Below are 18,096 nucleotides of genomic sequence, written 5' to 3'. Positions count from 1 at the left end.
TCTTTTTGACCGGTTAATCACTAAATTTGTGGCCTTTTTCCTTTGCCATGTTTGTGGTTGTTGGCATCTTCCTCTTTTTGTCTGCCCCTTTTGCTCTCTGTCCCTATGTCCTCTCCTAATTTCTTCATACATACATACATATATATATAGATTTCTTTCCCCATAAATTATTGGATCTTTGTCCAAAAATAGAACTTAAAATACATTAGAATATGCCCATTAACATCTAAATTAATGCGTGTCATGTAGGATATTTTTATACCATATTGCCTAAACAAATATTTAAGAAACATACAAACTATAGAGTTATAAGATATGTAAATATTGATTATTATAACTAACCCTAATACACTTGTATAAATACGCTTGTTATTATTAATGAGAATCATTAAGTGCATAATCTATCATGGTATCAGAGTACTGGAAACCCTAAAAATATTTTTTTCTCTCTCACGGGTTACCGCCGCCGTCGCTCTCTACCGCTGTCTTTCTTCCGAAGTCGTCGCACGCAGTCTCGGTCTGCCTGGTAACATTGGGTTGCCTCTCCGAGTTGGTTCTTCTTCCTTCGGCACTTCTCCGCGTCGCACCTCCGGATTGGTCTCTTTGTTTCTTCTGCTGCAAGTCATCTCCTTCTCACCATGTCTTCTTTACTTGACAACTCCTTCGTCCAGGTTGTAGAATCTGTACCGATCACCACCGGTGCTTCCTCCTCTCAGCTTCTCTTCGTGAACATGTCAAACATCACAAAATTGACGTCCACGAATTACTTGACTTGAAGTATTCAGATCCGTGCTCTTCTTGAAGGATACGATCTCTCTCGCTATATTGATGCTGACATCAAAGCTCCAACCGCGACAATGGAGGTCGATGGTGTCTCCCAAGCAAATCCTGAATTCGGCCCTTGGAAACAGCAGGATCGTCTACTTTTCAGTGCCTTACTAGGCACTCTCACTATTTCTCTTCAGCCGGTGGTTGCCCGAGCCACCACAACTCAAGAGGCTTGGCACACTTTGGCTAACATCTATGGCAAAGCTTCCCGCGGACATCTTCTCCAACTTCGGGATCAAATCAAACGAGCCACCAAAGGTACTCAATCCATCGATGAATACATACGGTTCATTGTAGCCAAAACCGATGAGTTGGCCCTTCTCGGCAAGACGATGGATCATGAGGATGTGCTCGAGGCTATTCTTGCGGGTTTACCCGAAGAATACAAACATGTGGTTGATGCTATTTTTGCACGTGACACGGCTATACCTATTGAGGAACTTCATGAAAAGCTCCTCAATCACGAGGCGAAGCTTCTCATGGCTGCGCCCGCTCCATCCTTGCTGTCCTCACCGGTCACCGTGCACAACACGGCCGTGCGTGCACGCCGTCATCATCGACCATCCCGTGGTTCGCCATGGCTTCGTGGTTCCTTCTCCTCGTCTCAACCGAGAGGATACCAAGGTCGTTGTCAGATTTGTGGTGTTCATGCGCACTCTGCGAAGCGTTGCTCGCAATATCGACCATCGTCTTTGTCTTCTCAACCCAATCATTCATCACCTCAGCCATGGAGTCAGCCTCTGCCGTGGTCTTCATCTCCTCGACTGTGGCAACCGAGAGCTCATCATGTAGCTCACCCGTCCTATGACTCCTCTTCGTGGTTGCTGGACAGTGGAGCATCGCATCATATCACGACTGATCTTCATAATCTGTCTCTTCATTCTCCGTATCAAGGTGGTGAGGATGTTGTTGTTGGTGATGGTTCTGGGCTTTCCATCACACATTCGGGTTCCTTTTCTCTTCCCTTACCGAGTCGCTCTCTTCATTTTAATGATGTGCTTTGTGTGCCCTCAATGACCAAGAACCTGGTCTCTGTCCAGCAGTTATGCAGCACTAATGATGTTTCCGTGGAATTTTTCCCGTCTTATTTTCAGGTGAAGGATCTCAGCACGGGGGCGTCAGTTCTCACTGGTCCAAGTAAAGAGGGCGTCTATGAGTTTGTCGTCGGGCTCCTCCAGTAGTTCTTCTCCTCAAGTTTATCCTAGTGTCAAGTCCACTTTGTCCGAGTGGCACTCTCGTTTAGGTCATCCTGCGTTTCCTATTCTTAAGTCTATTTTATCGAAGCTTGGCTTGTCGTTGTCTCGGGATTCTTCGTCTTTGTTTTGTCATTCTTGTTGCACGAATAAAAGTCACAAATTATCTTTTTCCACCTCGACTATTGTTTCTCATCGTCCTCTTGAAATTATTTTTTCGGATGTGTGGACTTCTCCTGTCTTTTCGATTGATGGGTATAAATATTACGCTCTTTTTGTTGATCACTTTACCAGATATTCATGGCTTTACCCCTTAAAGAAAAAATCTCAACTTCTTGAAACCTTTATTCTTTTTAAACCCTTGGTAGAGAACATGTTCAACGCCAAGATCCTTACTCTCTATTCGGATAATGGTGGTGAATACACGGCCCTTCATTCTTTTCTTGCCTCTCACGGCATCTCTCATCACACCACACCTCCCCACACTCCCGAGCACAACGGTATTTCCGAGCGTCGTCATAGACATATAGTTGAAACCGGTTTGTCTCTCCTTAGTCATGCCTCTCTTCCTACGTCATTTTGGTCATTTGCCTTTACTACAACCACTTATCTTATAAATAGGATCGATGCCGACACCTACATTATCCATGTCATCCCCCTTTGAGCGTCTTTTCCTAACCTCGCTGAACTACTCGAAGTTACGTATGTTTGGTTGTCTTTGCTTTCCTTGGCTTCGTCCTTATACGTCTCACAAACTCGAGCCTCGTTCTCGTCCGTGTCTTTTTCTCGGTTACTCACTTACTCAAAGCGCTTACCTCTGTCTTGACCCACTTCACTCTCGCCTCTTTATGTCCCGTCATGTCCAGTTTTTCGAGTCGATCTTTCCTTACTCAGATTTTTCAGCCTATTTTCCTTCTCCGACATCTGGTGTTGTTGAACCTTCTTCATTCTCTCATCATCTGATTCACCCTTTGAGTCATGCTCGGTGCCCACTCACGACACCTCCGCTTTGTCAGCCCCTGAGCTCGGATCTTTCACCGCCGGTTCCTCTGCCTGCGAACATCTCCTCTGCTAGTGCTCATCGGTCCTCTGACATGGATGGACCCGTACTTGGCCTGGATTCTTCGGTTGATACTCCTGCCTTGACAGCATCGGAGTTGCCTCTCTCGGACTTGGCTGTCACGTCTGGTTCGTCGGTTCAACCCATGCCGGTAAACCTTCATCCGATGCAGACTAGATCAAAGAGCAACATTGTTAAGTCCAATCCAAAATATGCTCTCATGGTCTCTGCTTCGAATGCTGATGTTGAACCGGCAACTGTGACTCAAGCGCTTAAGCATCCTCGTTGGAGAGCTGCGATGACAGAGGAATATGAAGCTCTTTGTCGCAATGAGACGTGGGTTTTGGTATCTCCGGATAGTGTCTCCAGATAGTGCTCAGAATGTTGTTGGATGCAAGTGGGTCTATAGAGTGAAACGGAAACCCGATGGCACTGTTGACAGGTTCAAAGCACGCCTTGTTGACAAGGGATTTTAACAGCGACCGGGGGTTGATTTTCATGAGACCTTTAGTCCGGTTGTTAAGCCGACCACTATTCGGGTTGTTCTAAGTCTTGCGATCTCAAGTGGCTGGCCTTTACGTCAACTTGATGTCAACAACGCATTTTTACAGGGAACATTATCCGAGGAAGTCTACATGTCGCAACCTCCGGGTTTTGTTGATCATCGACGTCCTGACTTTGTGTGTAAACTCAGGAAGGCTATTTATGGTCTCAAACAAGCACCGCGGGCTTGGTACTCGGAGCTTCGTACCTATCTTCTTGGTCGTGGGTTTCAAAATTCTTTGGCGGATGCTTCCCTTTTTATTCTGCATCAATCGGATGTTCGAGTTTTCATCTTGGTCTACGTTGATGATATTGTTGTGACCGGGAGCTCTTCTTCTCTTGTCACTCGAGTGATCGATGATATTGCTGCCCGTTTCTCTATCAAAGACCTAGGTGACTTATCCTACTTCCTTGGGATCGAAGCTTCACGAATATCGAAAGGACTACTACTCACCTAGAGGAAGTATATATCTGACATTCTAGCTCGAGCTAATATGTCTGAGGCCAAGCTGGTCGCCTCTCCGATGGTGTCCACCTCTCGGCTCTCAGCATTGTCTGGCTCTCCCATTGACAACGTCACCGAGTATCGAGGTTTGGTCGGTAGCCTTCAATATCTCTCTCTCACCAGACCAGATATTCAATTCGCTGTGAATAAGTTGTCTCAGTTTATGCATACACCTACGGATGAGCACTGGCATGCGTTCAAACGTGTTCTTCGTTATCTAGCTGGAACGAAGGAATGCGGTATTTTCTTTGGTGTTCATTCATCACCGGTACTTTATGCGTTCTCGGATGCTGACTGGGCCGGAGACCGCACAGATTTCAAATCTACTGGTGCGTATGTTGTGTTTCTGGGTAGTCATCCCATCTCATGGTCTTCCAAGAAGCAATCGGGAGTCTCTCGTTCTTCCACTGAGGCGGAATATCGATCCGTTGCGAGTACGGCTGCCGAGGTTAAGTGGGTGTCGTCTCTTCTGTCTGAACTTGGATCTCCTCCTTCGACGGCACCGGTTGTCTATTGTGACAACATCGGGGCCACTTATCTTAGCTCAAATCCGGTGTTTCACTCACGTATGAAGCATATTGCCCTTGACTATTTCTTCGTTAGAGGACTTGTTGAATCCGGCGATCTCCGTGTCTCTCATGTCTCCTCTGCGGATCAACTTGCGGACGCTCTCACCAAACATTTACCAAGTCTTGTCTTTCACGATCTCTTTGTCAAGATTGGCCTCACCTCCGGTGTTCCATCTTGAGGGGGCGTATAGAGTTATAAGATATGTAAATATTGATTATTATAACTAACCCTAATACACTTGTATAAATACGCTTGTTATTATTAATGAGAATCATTAAGTGCATAATCTATCACAAACATATACGTATCTAACGTTGTTAGGTATTCTAGAGTTTGTTTTTTTATAATCCATAAATTTATCAAATTTTCGATTAAACTATATCTTTCAACTATATCTTTTAGACGAGAAAAAAATTCATGTGAACGTCTCTCCTCAAATACAGATTTAAATCTAGATTAAAAAAAAAATAAATATGTTTCATCCTTACCAGTTAAACCAGTTTATCTTGAATTAAAAAAAAAAAAAGAAGTCATGCATAATATAAATAAATACATAAATACATGGTTTACTATAACCTTTTTAACGGCTGTGAGTTTACATAAAAAAAAGCCATGCAGAATATAAATAAATATATAAAATACATGCAGATCATGATCTAAATAAGTATAAAGCAAATCCAACTCTGAATTTTTTTATATTCAATCGCTACAAAAACAATCTGTATCTGATTAAAAATCTGATTATATACCTTATAATTTTTAAACAACAAAATTACTTAAATTTTAGTAAGATATATTTTAGATAACACCTGGCTAAACGAAAACAAATCAAATTAACGGATGTAAAAACCCTAATTTAATAACTGTGCAAACACATGCGCAGATAAATTGTAAAACGATATTTCATTTTCTTTAAAATTCGTCACGACTCGATTTCTAAAGCATGTAATGGTCAAAATATACGCATTGCAAATATTTTGTACAGTAAAATACTTCGACACTATGCCGCAAAACAAGAAATCAAGTATGCTACGGCGTCTTACGCTTTTCGCATAAAAATAAGATTATCTAATTCAAGAAAAAATCGTCACCGCTTTATAAAATTAATTAACCTAATATTTATATATATATATAGACCGTATCTAAGTCTCGAAGTCGCATGTTTTGCGGCGCATATCCCTCGTTTGTCGTACAATGAATTGTGACATTATGGTCGAAGATCTCTCGTGCAAACGATTGAATTCGATTTCGATCCCTATAACCACATTTTATTAGTTATGCTTCCATAATATATCATTTTTTAGATTTTACTATTTTAACATCAATAATAATAAAAAATAATAATGAATGAAGTCTGTGATCAACCGAGTTAAAATAAATAATATTTTAGTTTTTTTTCTTTTTGATAAAAAAAATGATGGATATTTAGGATCAAACAAGTTAAATTAATTTAGTTACGAGGAGAAAAAAAGGAATAACGTTACTTTATAAGAACATATGTGCCATTCTTTGTTCTCTAAATGATATTTATATAAAATTCTAAGTTTCGAAATGTTAATTTGAACCGAATATATAGTGAGTTGAAAATGTTATACCTAACTATTTCGAATAAAATTTCATGCTACAAAATCGTTATAAACTATATGGAAAAAGAATTCAAATGAAAAGACATAAAGCTTGAATTATATAAAGCAAGAGGGACAATGTTGAACAAAATCCAAACGAACATTAATCATGATTTGGCCCCTCCATCTTCTAATCTAACCCTAAATTCCATTGTCTCCAAATTGTCCCGTGTCCCTCCAAATAAAACTTCTATTTGGAAAAAGAAGTTTCACGGATTTTCTAATTCCCTCCCCAACAGAGTGAAAAGATTGATACATTGGGCCCCAAAACTATCTGTCTTTCACTCATTTGCCCCCCATATTTTCCTCCACTTAGACCTAAAAGCCACATATCTAATCAAACATTATATAATTCTTAACTTCATTTCACTAAATACCCCCCAAAAGTCACCGTTGTTACCTTTTTACCCTTCCTATGCCAAACCCAAATCGCCGTTTTGCCCTTTCGTCTTTGACATTTCATGCGTCGTTCCATGCAGCGAAAACAGGAAAGTGCGCCATTGGCACCGCGGTGACAGCGGCTGCGGCTGAGGGCCTCAATGGCTGCGTCGCGGGGAACCATGACGCAACTCCGGCGGCCGGATTTACGAACTTGGCCGTGAGAGCATTCTTATCAAACCCTAAACCCGAGGTCGAGCCGGTTTTATCCGGAGTACCTTCCCTCGAACTGCTCAAACTCGTCACCAGCGACGATGGATTTGACAAATGTACCCCTACCTTATCCACACATTCGATTCCCACAAAACCCTCCAAGGCCGCCGCCGAGGGGAACGCCGGGGCATTATGATAATTCGGAATGTTGTCGGGCTGAACCGGGTTCTGGACCCCGGTTTGAACCGGGACTTGGTTAGCGTAACCGACCGGTTCGAGATGATTAACCGGAGGCATCTCCCTGTGGATTTTACGGGCATTTTCGCCGGCGAGAAGAGTACTACTCGACATGATTTTCTCGACGTCGTATCTGGCGATGTCGAAGTTAGTGACAGCGTTCACTCCTCGGAACTTGATTGCAGCTATGTCGTAAGCCTCAGCTGCCTCCTCTTGTGTGCCTGAAAACGTTAAAAAAATAATATCACCATTTTTGTCATAGAATGTATATATATATATATATATATATATATATATATATATTAAAAAGATGGAATGTAGCAAAAATTTAGCCTTTGTGATCATGCGCGATTCTTTTATCTTTTACTTTGGCACTTTATTTAGATATTTTAATTGTCATTTCTACTTATGAAAACAGAGAGAATTGCAGCCTTAGAGGAAAAAAAAAGCTTTGATGGTGAGGTACAATGACAAAGTGAGAAATCTCCACCAGGCTTTATCAAAAGCGTATACCAACACAAACTTAGCAAAAATAAAAACAAAAATTAGATTCTTTTTTTCGGAAATTTAATAAAAGTTTTGAAATTTAAAGAGAAAAAAAAAAAGATTCAAACTTTAAGCAAAGCAACACTGACTGAAAGTTCCAAGGTAGAGGTCTTTGTTCCCAGCTACTCTGCCTATCCTTGCTTGCCATCTTCCATGCTGGTGATGCCTACAAAAATATTCACATATCATTCATTAGTAAACCCTAAAAAAACAGAACATGTTGAAACAAAAAAAAATGAATATTAATAAATCACTAATTAGTAAACCCTAAAAAACAAAACAGTGAAATTAAAAAATAAAATAAAAAAAAATTACCTTGTGACTCCTCTGTACATGGAGGCTCCTCTCGAGAAGCCGCTGCTCTTCCTCCTCAGATGAGCGACGTACTCTTGGCGAGTCATGCCCTTCATCTGTTCTAACTCGTCGCGGTAATTCTCAAGCTGTAATTATTTGCGAATATTTAAAAAAAAAAAAGATTTTTTTTGGGTTCATTTCATGCACAAGACTATACGTTATAATCCAAAACAAAAATAACGACAATAGAGATTAGGAATCGTACCGGGAAATTAATGTGAGTGGAGGGTCCCCAGTACTTGAGGGCAGCGAGGTCGTAAGCTCGAGCAGCTTTCTCTTCCATGTCATACCCACCTGTGATGTATTATTTTTAAAAAAAAAACCCATGAAATTCTTCATTTGGTTAAATACAAGAAACTACATATATATATAGATATGTATATATATATATAAGAATATAATTAAATTTTGATATAATGACAAGAAGATTTTGTACCTAGATAGACTGCAGCACAATGTGAATTATTTCGTTTGGAACGGCGTCCAGAGAAAAGGCATGTGAATGACAATACAAAAGAGACATTTCAAGACAAAAGTCAGATGAAGCATATACAATAATAACGTGGAATGGTGTGAATGTTTTTTTTTTTTTTGGTATAGAGAAAATTATGATTTTTTTTACAAAAAGAAAAAAAAATTAAAACCTTGTCTCCCTTTCCTGGTCTGTCCTTCTTTCTTGCAACTGTTGTCCCACAGATGAGCTTCATATCTACCAGTCCATCTATGCCTGTAATGAGACCAAGAAAAAGTTTTGATTTTAATTTCGTATTCACACGACAAAAAAAAAATTAGAGTATAATGATTTTTTTTTTACCTTGTGACACCTCTATATTGTGAAGTTCTTTGTCCAAAGGTCTCAATGGATTTCCTGTGAACAGTTTGCTTCTGAGTGGTGACTTTGGGAGTCATCATATTCTTCTTTGGATCTTGAATGGTCAAACACTCGTTAGGCGATGAGTTATGGCGCTGTCTTGGAACCGTGACACAGCTGCTAGACTGAGAACCAGGGCTCATTGACAATGTCAACGCCTGCAAATCTCCACCGCCTCCTCCTCCTCCTCCTCCGCCGTCTATGAAACCAAACAGCATTTGGTTCTTCAAGCTCACCATATGATCATCGTTCATGTCAGGGTCGAGATTTGACTGAAACATGCCGTGGCAAGTGAGTGATCCGGCCGTGTAATACTGCATTTGGTGTTGAAGCTCTTGTGTTTGGTGTTTGGTCTCTGAGCTCTCTTGTGCGCTGTTGTGTTGTTGGTAGTAAAAGCTGTCCAAGCTGAGTGGCATTGTCGTCTCTCTCGTTGCACCTCCTAGAAAGTCCTCGAGTTTAGGCGATGAACTCGGAACCACCATACCTTCACACACTGCACATGAAAAGAACACATTTTTTAATAAAAAAAAGTGGAGATCTTTGACATTTTTTGGGGAAAAGGAAGAGAAAACATGTAAAAGAATGTGGAAATGCGTACTGGGTTGTGATCTTGAGAGAGCTTCCATGATGCAAAGAGATCCGTCCGATTTGAGAGGCATGACTGAGAGCGAAGGAGCGTGAAAGCCTCCGTTTTCGGCGCCGAAGCAGATTCCATGGCTGTTCAGGTCAGTAGGAGTTGCAGAAGAAGACGAAGAGAGAGACGAGTAAAAACCATGTGTGGGGAGAGAAGCAGAACTTGTGGGAACTGCATGAGTGTTGTGGCCATTGTACTGATTACTGTGATGATGATGATGCTGGTGATGATGATGATCATGTTGTTGTTGGTTTGCAGATGCAGCAGCAACCTCCATTGTCATGTGTGGAGACAGAGAAAACCCCAACCAGTTACTGTTGTCGTCCATAATCTTCATCTTCTCCTTGTTCTTGGTCTAGTTCTTGTTCAACCTCTCTCTCTCTCTCTCTTGACTCAAAGGCAAAACTCAATCAATCATTGGGGGGAGATATATGAGAGAGTAATCATGCCAAAGTCACTTCCGTTATAATTCTCCATATTATTTATACATATATATATATATATATATATATATCTGAAAAGATAATATAGAAATCGTTTCAAAGACCAAGAATAACAAAAAGAAACGACGATGGACCCATGACCTCCTCTTCTTCTTCCTCCCCCCTCCCTCTCTATCTCTCTCTCTCTCTCTCTCTCTCTCTCTCTCTCTCCAAAAGAGAACAAGGATCCGTCTGTTTAAACTAAACAAAAGGAATGAATTCTAAAAAACAATGCTGGGGATCATCCCTGCATTCTATAGGGATCTGTGCGTACATATATATATATATATATTATTACAGACTTATATCATATATCTTCTTCCTTGTCTTCTCTCTCTCTCTCTCTCCCCTTTTTCTTTTATTGTTCTTCACGTTCCCTAAAACCCTATGGAGTATTTGCTTCTCATCGGACGACAACGCTCTTACTTCCCTTTCTATCCCCTTAAATAGTCTCTCTCCACTCATACATACATACACCCGTTGGGTTTTTGTGTGTATCTTTTGTTTTGTTTAGCCTCCACATTTAATTTATAAGTTAAGTTGTATTTGAAAATTCAATCAGTAAATACCCTTTTCTCTGTGTTTTATAAATTACTTGCTTCGATATTAAGTACATTGTATCGCCTCCAAAGGTTTTATATTTGAGCAAATTTATTTATTAGTATGGTAAAATATGGTTATATTTGTTTTACGGCTAAAAAAGACACGTTAGAGAATGTAATGGAATTTATTCTAGTATCTAAAACTAAAAGGTTACGTCTCCAATCAAAATATCGAGGGTTCGGAAATTGCTAAGAGCTCGAAAACACATCACTGGATTGGAATTATTAGGGGTGGACAGGGGTCGGGTACCCTGAGTTTTTGGGGTACCCGGGCTTCGTCTTCGTCTTCGCGGGTTTTGAGAAAACGCTATCTCGTTTTTGTTTTTATCAAATCTGGATACCCATGGTTCGGATACCCGTCGCTGAATTCGATTACCTAAGAGTACCCGAACTCATCCAATTCGTTAGAAAATGTTGACTTTTGTTGACTTGTATTTTAGTAATTTAATATAAAAATATTTTAAATAATTATTGTAAATATATAAAAATATCAGGGATATAATTGTCATTTTATTCGTATATGGGTATCCGAAAGTACCCGTCGCCATTCAAACAAAACCTGGACTCGAACCCGCAATCCAAATTTTTGGCTTCATCAAAACCGTTTTCGTCTTCGTTATATAAATGATACCCGTGTTTCGAGTACCCGTGAGACCGGATACCCGAAAACCCGCAGGTTTCAAGTACCCGTGCCCACCCCTAGGAATTATAATATGGAGTAGAGAGTTCGTTAATTTCATCCATTAATGAACGTAGTTTTTGCTTACAACTCATATTTGTATTTTTATGGATTTTTTATGAAATTTTTGTATGTAAAAATCCCAAATAATATGATAACATGAAAGATGCCCCATGTAACATCCCCTAATTATTTAATTCAACCCCTAATTATTAAATTTATGAGATTGAAAAAGAAAAAAACAATAAATACTCCCTCTTTTTCGCTTTTTGTAGCATTTTAGGGAAGAAAATGAGGGGAGTGGATGTGAATCTAATGGGGAGAAGGAAATGGCCAATGGGAAGAGAGTTTGGTCAGAAATGCTTCGAGTGTTTTTTTTTTTAATTCACAGCAACCTCTGTTAAATTTCATGCCCTATCCATCCATTTCCCAATAAACCTACATTATTATTTCATATTAATTAGATTTATTTTAACAGAATATATATATATATATAATTTAAAAATTTTACTAAATTGTTTATCCAACTTTTTAAGAGAAGGAGGTAAAAATCTCTCTCCACGTTTAGATTTAAAACCAGAATAAAAATATATTTTATATATTTATTTGATCTCTAGATCATCTAAATTTAAATATTATATATATATAACCATTTTATATTAACATATAAGTATTTTAGAATAAATATATGGTTGAGTACATTTCAGGGTTTCTCTCTGTATGATACCAACCTCCATTGTAATAAATAATTAACGATATATCATGAATAGTAATAACATAAATTCTCAAAGCAATGTTTCAAAAAATCTGTTTTAGCAATGAATTTCGACTGACAATATATTAAAACATATAATCTAAGCAGATTCCGAAGAGAAGCATGAACATACGGCAATGAGGATATTTTATCACTATGGGGTATATATCTTTAAATCAAAATTATTTCATGCAACTAGTTTGAAAATAAATGCACAGCTATAAAAAGCAATGGACGGTGAGGATCGACGGAGTCTGGTCACAGCGAATCTAGAGCCGTAGATTCGGTAGTTGATGTGACGTGTGATGAGCTTTGTGCTTTATTCATCTGACATTCATGAAAGCTGGTTTCTGACTGTCATCCCCTCCGCCATGTATATGTACATACATGTGCATTTTCACGACATATATACATAAATATTTTTTAGTAATAAAAAACTGTTTCTAATAATATTGTATAAAATATTACTTTTTTTCTTATATTTACGTTTTATTCTTAAAAATTTTAACCCTTGTTGTTGCCATTGTAAATATTTGTTCGGTAATGAATCTTATTGAAATGAGTATTTATGTACCATAAACATTATCGAAAAACTATAAAGAACAAAATATCTTAACTTTTATTTAGGAAAAGTTTAATTTTTATATGAAATATGTTAAAATTTTAAAAGTTTGATTTTTATATGAAAATCTGGTTATAATTCATATTATTTTTTGTAATTAGAAGATTTCAACATTAAATTTACAATCTTTTGTATAGTTTAATATTTTATATGCTAATCTCCTTTTTTCAAAAATATTTCTATTTCTTTTTGTTCATATACATTAAATTGACATGGTTATGAATGAAAATAAACTATATTATATTAAGTTCGATAAGGACTTTTTGAAATTTATATACGATATTTTTTTTTGATAAAAATTTATATACGATATTGATGCTCTGTAAATAAATAAATACAAATATTTTAAACAAGTATTAACTAATTCGTCAGCAGCACAACTCTATAAAATATACTAGTAATTACTCAAATCACAAGGCGACATTATCTTACATAATATAATAAAACAAGAAACAGAAGTACATGCATGCACAAATATATATAAAATTAAATAGACACGAAAATTAACAACAAAACAAACCCTATTAAAATTTGGAGATTTAAATAAATTTCTGAAAATTTTCATTATCGAATACAAAACATATGAATTGTTTATATAACTTACATTGTACTTAACCGAATTTTATCGATCTAACCGTATTCTAATAAAAACAACACTGTACGTAGGTCTGGTCGGATTATTACACGGATTTCGAATAAAAACCGAACCCTAGAAGCCAAATTAAATCTCAAAGTTTTGAAAAAAATCTAATTTACGAAAATCAAAGAAGAAGAAAAAACTGTGGAAATTGGTAAAGATGCAAATAAATATGTTATTGGAGTCAACAACTGCTCCCAGACAAAACGACAACAAATGGGTCTACGATGACAATATTCCAGGAATGATGAGATTTGGGTCCCGTAAATAAAGGGGAAATTTGATAAATAAATAAATACAAATAACACTAACTTTTTGTTTGGAAATATTATATATATGATTTATTCTTAAACACTAACTTTAATTATGTTTACATGAATTAATGCTGTTTAATCACGAGTTTCACCTCCTCCGCACTATCTATAAATAGAAGATAATAACAAGAGACAAGTGAGGAGTGACTTTCCATCAATCAATGCCTTCGTTTAGCTTGAATAAAATCTTATCGTAATTAATATACTTTCATAATTTTTAACCATATATATATATATATACTTTCATAAATTAAAATATTGGTCCTAGCCGTCGTTGTAGTTGTAAAATCGATACACTGGATTTTTTTTTTAAAAAAGGGACTTATTTGGTAACACAATTTTATGGTGACAAAAATGGGGTCCAAATGAAATGATTTGGGTTTTGAAAATCTGTCTCCATGATTACATAATTTTTACAGCTTCGTGCAAATCTGCATGCATGATCCCAAAAGGAAAGAAAATTCAAAGGGAAACCTTAACAAATGATGATATCCTTATGAAGAAGAAACCAACATACTATATATATGCATATATATATATATATATATATATATATAAACAACAAATAGTACTAAAATAATTCAGTGGGCATTGAAGCTCCCGTTTTCCCGCCATATTGACATATTGACTGCAATGATATATTCAATCATCAATGCAAAAAAGTGATCATTATTACGCAAGTAGGGCGCGCACACACACATATATAATGTTTGTATATATGCCCGACATGATATTAACCATTGTAGATATTGTAAACGTGTATAAGGTATATTCATTAATTAATTTATGGTGGGTGCGCATAAAATTTCAAGACCCTTGTCGGTATTCTTTCACTAGGATCACGCACTACAGCGGTTGCCGGTCGATTAATTAAAAGAGTTTCGAAACAATAAAGTATAATAAATATGAAAGAACCGTTAAAAATGGATTCGTATCTAGGATATAGAAACAAGTCAATTATACCGACGCGCAAATCTTTTCGTAAAGAATTATATATTTTCCATTTACAATCTAGAACAAGTGGAAAAAAGCATCATTACTCCTAAATTCCACGATGTTTTTAGAATTTTTTTGAATTTTCTAAAAATTTATTTAATATTATTTATATACATGAAATGACACGTTCATCGGTCTCCTCACACAATCTATAAAATATAAATAATTGGCATGGTTTTTGATAATCTTTGATAATATCATTTAATCACATATAACAGCTTAAAAATACCATAATGGTTCGACAACTTTTTATGAGGATAGCTTTTCACGTAAGCCCAGAAGACGATGCGATGCAAATAATAGAAACTGTCCATTTGAAGTGAATTCTCAATATTTTGCTAACGGGAATGTGAGAAATTAAAAGAATTGGTGTTTCACGAGATAGATCTTTTTTCCCTAATATGATTACATAAAGTTTATATTATGCCCAAAATATAAAAAAATATTGTTAAAAAAAAATTATAATTAGAAAATGATGTTTTAAACGTTTATTTTGATAATGATATATTTTAGTTCCGAATTTTTTATTTTTTCCAAATGTATAATATTTATCATAATTTATTTCGAATTTTTATTTACGATTCATTTCATATTTAATTTGATTCACCACGATTTGATTTAGATTTAGTTATAATTTGAGCAAAATTATTTTGAAATTTTAAATATCATTAAACTTTTCTATTCAATTTATTTCAACCAAATATAATAAAAAAATAGTAAGTTATAATCTATAACTAATATTATGAATTGTGATCATGATAATTATGCATCCGGATTACAATCTTATACATATAATAATATCTACAAAAAATAACTTTATGGTGATTCAAATAAACTTGTATATACAAACAAAACTAATTTGATATTTTGAAATATATTGTTTTTTTTCAGAGGTCAAAATATTATGGTTAAATATAATTTTTTTTATGATAAAATATTGTGTTTTTTATAACTTTTGATACAACATATACTTTTTTTAGTCGTATTCTTTTCTTTCAGATTTTTTTTGGTTATTTTTATAACATGTTCCACGGTTATGTCTCGTTTGACAACATTACCAGTTTGTTTTTAACTCCCGAGTCGATTCATTCAGCTTGGAAATTGGTGAGTCAAGTTAAGCTAAAGTTTTTATGATTCGTTCGAAAACAAGTCGGGCCGACTCGTTTGACACCCTAACGTTATAGTGTTGAAAATGTCAACCAAGGGAAGAATTTAAGAAAAATAACATACTCTCCATAACTTATTCACTTTTGGTTTCAATTTGGATTCTGTTAACGCATCTTTCCAATATATGATTTTACTTGATTCGTATAAAATCATGAAATACAATGGACCATCCCACTAGAACTAAACCCTGGCCTCGCTTCTTCGTTTGCTGTTTGTTCCTAGAAGATAAGGTCGTCCACATATTATTATATATAACCATCCCGATTACAATTGTATTATTGAGACAATTGTAAAATTGAAATTCAAAATTTGAAAATATCTTCATGATCACACGGGTTTTTCACCGGTTTTATAACGTCGCGCATCACAATTCGCCTCACATTCTAGGCATTATAGGACGTTAGATGGCCATGGGTAGGTTGTTTTGCTTGTTTTTCCTTGCAGGAAGACTCCACGATGAATCCTCACGAAGCGGGCACGAAAGAACGAGAATTCGAAAATGCTCGGGGAGTTCAGACAAAACGAGCGACCCGCCCATTTAATGAGCGGTCGCCCGTTTTGTGAGCGGTCGCTCGTTTTATGAGCGGTCGCTCACTTTTTCGCGTATCAGAGGAAAATGAGCGACCCGCCTGAAAAATGAGCGACCGGAAGAAATCAAAATCGGCCCAAAAAGGAAAAGCCCATGTTTTGAGGAGAAAACCTAATTTGGCACTGGAATAAAAAGAGGAGTTGGAGGAGAGAGAAAGGGGGGCTACACACTTTGGGGAAAAATCACCTTGGAGAGGAAGAAAGAGGGATTTTGGAGAAAGGAGGCTAGGAGAAGAAGAGGACCACCATTGAAGACCATCTTGAGCATTTCTTCTCCTTTTCCATGTTTCTTCATTTTGCTTTCTGTTTTGAAACCCTAGTTATGGAGTAGTGACTTTGTTGTGGGTGAGGGATCCCCACTTTTGTATGGACACCTATGCTTATCTATGATGCTTTTGAGTTTTCTTCCATTGGTTTGATGTTTTGTGCTTAATGCTATTGATTTGGTTGAAACCCTAATTGATATGATTGTAGAACACATTGATCATAGGGATATGGGAATGATGTTTGGAACCAAATGTCAAATGAGTGAGTTATTCACATTGGGAGATGGCTTAGCTTGCTTAGGGTTCATGATGGGGTACATTAATGCATCTAGAGATCATTTGGATCATTGGGAAATGGGTGAATCGATTCTCTAGGTAGTGAGTTTAAGCTCGGGAGAGACAAGCTCTAGAGGAAGTGCTTGAAACCCCCAATTGGAAGATAAACCCATAGGTATTGTAGCATCACTAACCGTCCATGCGAATCTTGAGGGATCCCGAACCTACAACGCCTCAAACCATCGTTTTACAAACCGTTAATTTTACTTGCTTTCTTGTATTCCGACACCTACTACAAACCACATTTTTACTTGACCACCTAATCTAGCTTAGAGATAGACTAATACATCCCAGTCCCCGTGTTCGACCCCGGTACTACAACTACCGTATACTTGCGGATAGTGGTACGAATCGGGTATTAAATATAAGACTCGGTGCGTGCACATTAGTTATACCGATGCTAGTTTCCAAACCGATAGAGATGACTTCAGATCGCAGTCAGGTTATGTTTTCTCATATGGCGTCGTTTCAGCCGACTTCGTTGGACTCTTGTTCAGTAGGTACGTAGCGGTCTCTAAAGCATAGCCCCAAAAGGACTTCGGAAGATATGTCTGACTCATCATCGACCGAACCATGTCTAACAGTGTTCGGTTCCTCCGTTTAGACACGCCATTCCATTGTGGCGTTCCAGGAGGAGTTAATTGTGATACAATGCCACAATCAACCAGATAGTCAGTGAACTCTTGGCTCATATACTCGCCACCACGATCTGATCGAAGTGTCTTAATCGTCTTGCCAAACTGGTTCTGTACTTCGTTTCTGAAAGCCTTGAACATTTCAAGTGTTTCAGACTTATGTCTCATCAAATAGACATAACCGTATCGACTGAAATCATCAGTGAACGTAACGAAATACAGATAACCTCCTCTAGCTGGACAGCTCATTGGTCCGCATACATCACTATGTATGAGAGCCAATAACTCCGTCGCTCTCTGTCCTTTCCCTTTGAAAGGATGCTTCGTCATCTTGCCCATCAAACAAGACTCGCAAGATTCAAGAAACTCAAAGTCAAATGAATCCAGAAGACCTTCAGAATGAAGCTTCTGAATGCGCTTCTCGTTTATATGGCCTAGACGACAATGCCAGAGGAAGGTCG

General features: G+C 37.3%; 2 protein-coding genes across 2 annotated transcripts; one reads left to right on the top strand and one right to left on the bottom strand.

Annotated features, from left to right (window-relative positions):
* The first annotated feature begins 2,394 nt into the window (after nt 1–2,394).
* Nucleotides 2,395–4,082, top strand: LOC109117195. The gene is made up of 3 exons (XM_019204008.1): nt 2,395–2,521; nt 2,916–3,427; nt 3,693–4,082. The coding sequence occupies exons 1-3, from the start codon at nt 2,395–2,397 to the stop codon at nt 4,080–4,082; spliced, it is 1,029 nt and encodes a 342-aa protein (XP_019059553.1).
* Nucleotides 4,083–6,354: 2,272 nt separating this feature from the next.
* On the bottom strand, nt 6,355–10,450 carry LOC104825796 (AP2-like ethylene-responsive transcription factor ANT). The gene is made up of 8 exons (XM_010558184.2): nt 9,522–10,450; nt 8,867–9,416; nt 8,697–8,779; nt 8,489–8,497; nt 8,258–8,346; nt 8,014–8,138; nt 7,788–7,864; nt 6,355–7,373 (listed from the first exon to the last, which is right to left on the bottom strand). The coding sequence occupies exons 1-8, from the start codon at nt 9,892–9,894 to the stop codon at nt 6,784–6,786; spliced, it is 1,896 nt and encodes a 631-aa protein (XP_010556486.1). The 5' UTR covers nt 9,895–10,450; the 3' UTR covers nt 6,355–6,783.
* Nucleotides 10,451–18,096: the final 7,646 nt, after the last annotated feature.

Source organism: Tarenaya hassleriana, unplaced genomic scaffold, assembly GCF_000463585.1.
Source record: "Tarenaya hassleriana unplaced genomic scaffold, ASM46358v1 Cleome49, whole genome shotgun sequence".
In the NCBI taxonomy this organism is placed as follows: Eukaryota; Viridiplantae; Streptophyta; class Magnoliopsida; order Brassicales; family Cleomaceae; genus Tarenaya; species Tarenaya hassleriana.
This window is presented reverse-complemented; position numbering and strand designations above follow the sequence as displayed.

Excerpts from the sequence above, each read along its gene's own strand:
- LOC104825796 (XM_010558184.2), bottom strand. The coding sequence starts at position 9,894 with ATGAAGATTATGGACGACAACAGTAACTGGTTGGGGTTTTCTCTGTCT. Across the intron at positions 9,417-9,521 it reads TCTCTCAAGATCACAACCCA|TGTGTGAAGGTATGGTGGTT; the intron begins GTACGCATTTCC and ends TTTCATGTGCAG. Across the intron at positions 7,374-7,787 it reads CCTCTACCTTGGAACTTTCA|GCACACAAGAGGAGGCAGCT; the intron begins GTCAGTGTTGCT and ends TAACGTTTTCAG.
- LOC109117195 (XM_019204008.1), top strand. The coding sequence starts at position 2,395 with ATGTTCAACGCCAAGATCCTTACTCTCTATTCGGATAATGGTGGTGAA. Across the intron at positions 2,522-2,915 it reads CCACACTCCCGAGCACAACG|ATTTTTCAGCCTATTTTCCT; the intron begins GTATTTCCGAGC and ends TTCCTTACTCAG. Across the intron at positions 3,428-3,692 it reads GCAATGAGACGTGGGTTTTG|GGAACATTATCCGAGGAAGT; the intron begins GTATCTCCGGAT and ends GCATTTTTACAG.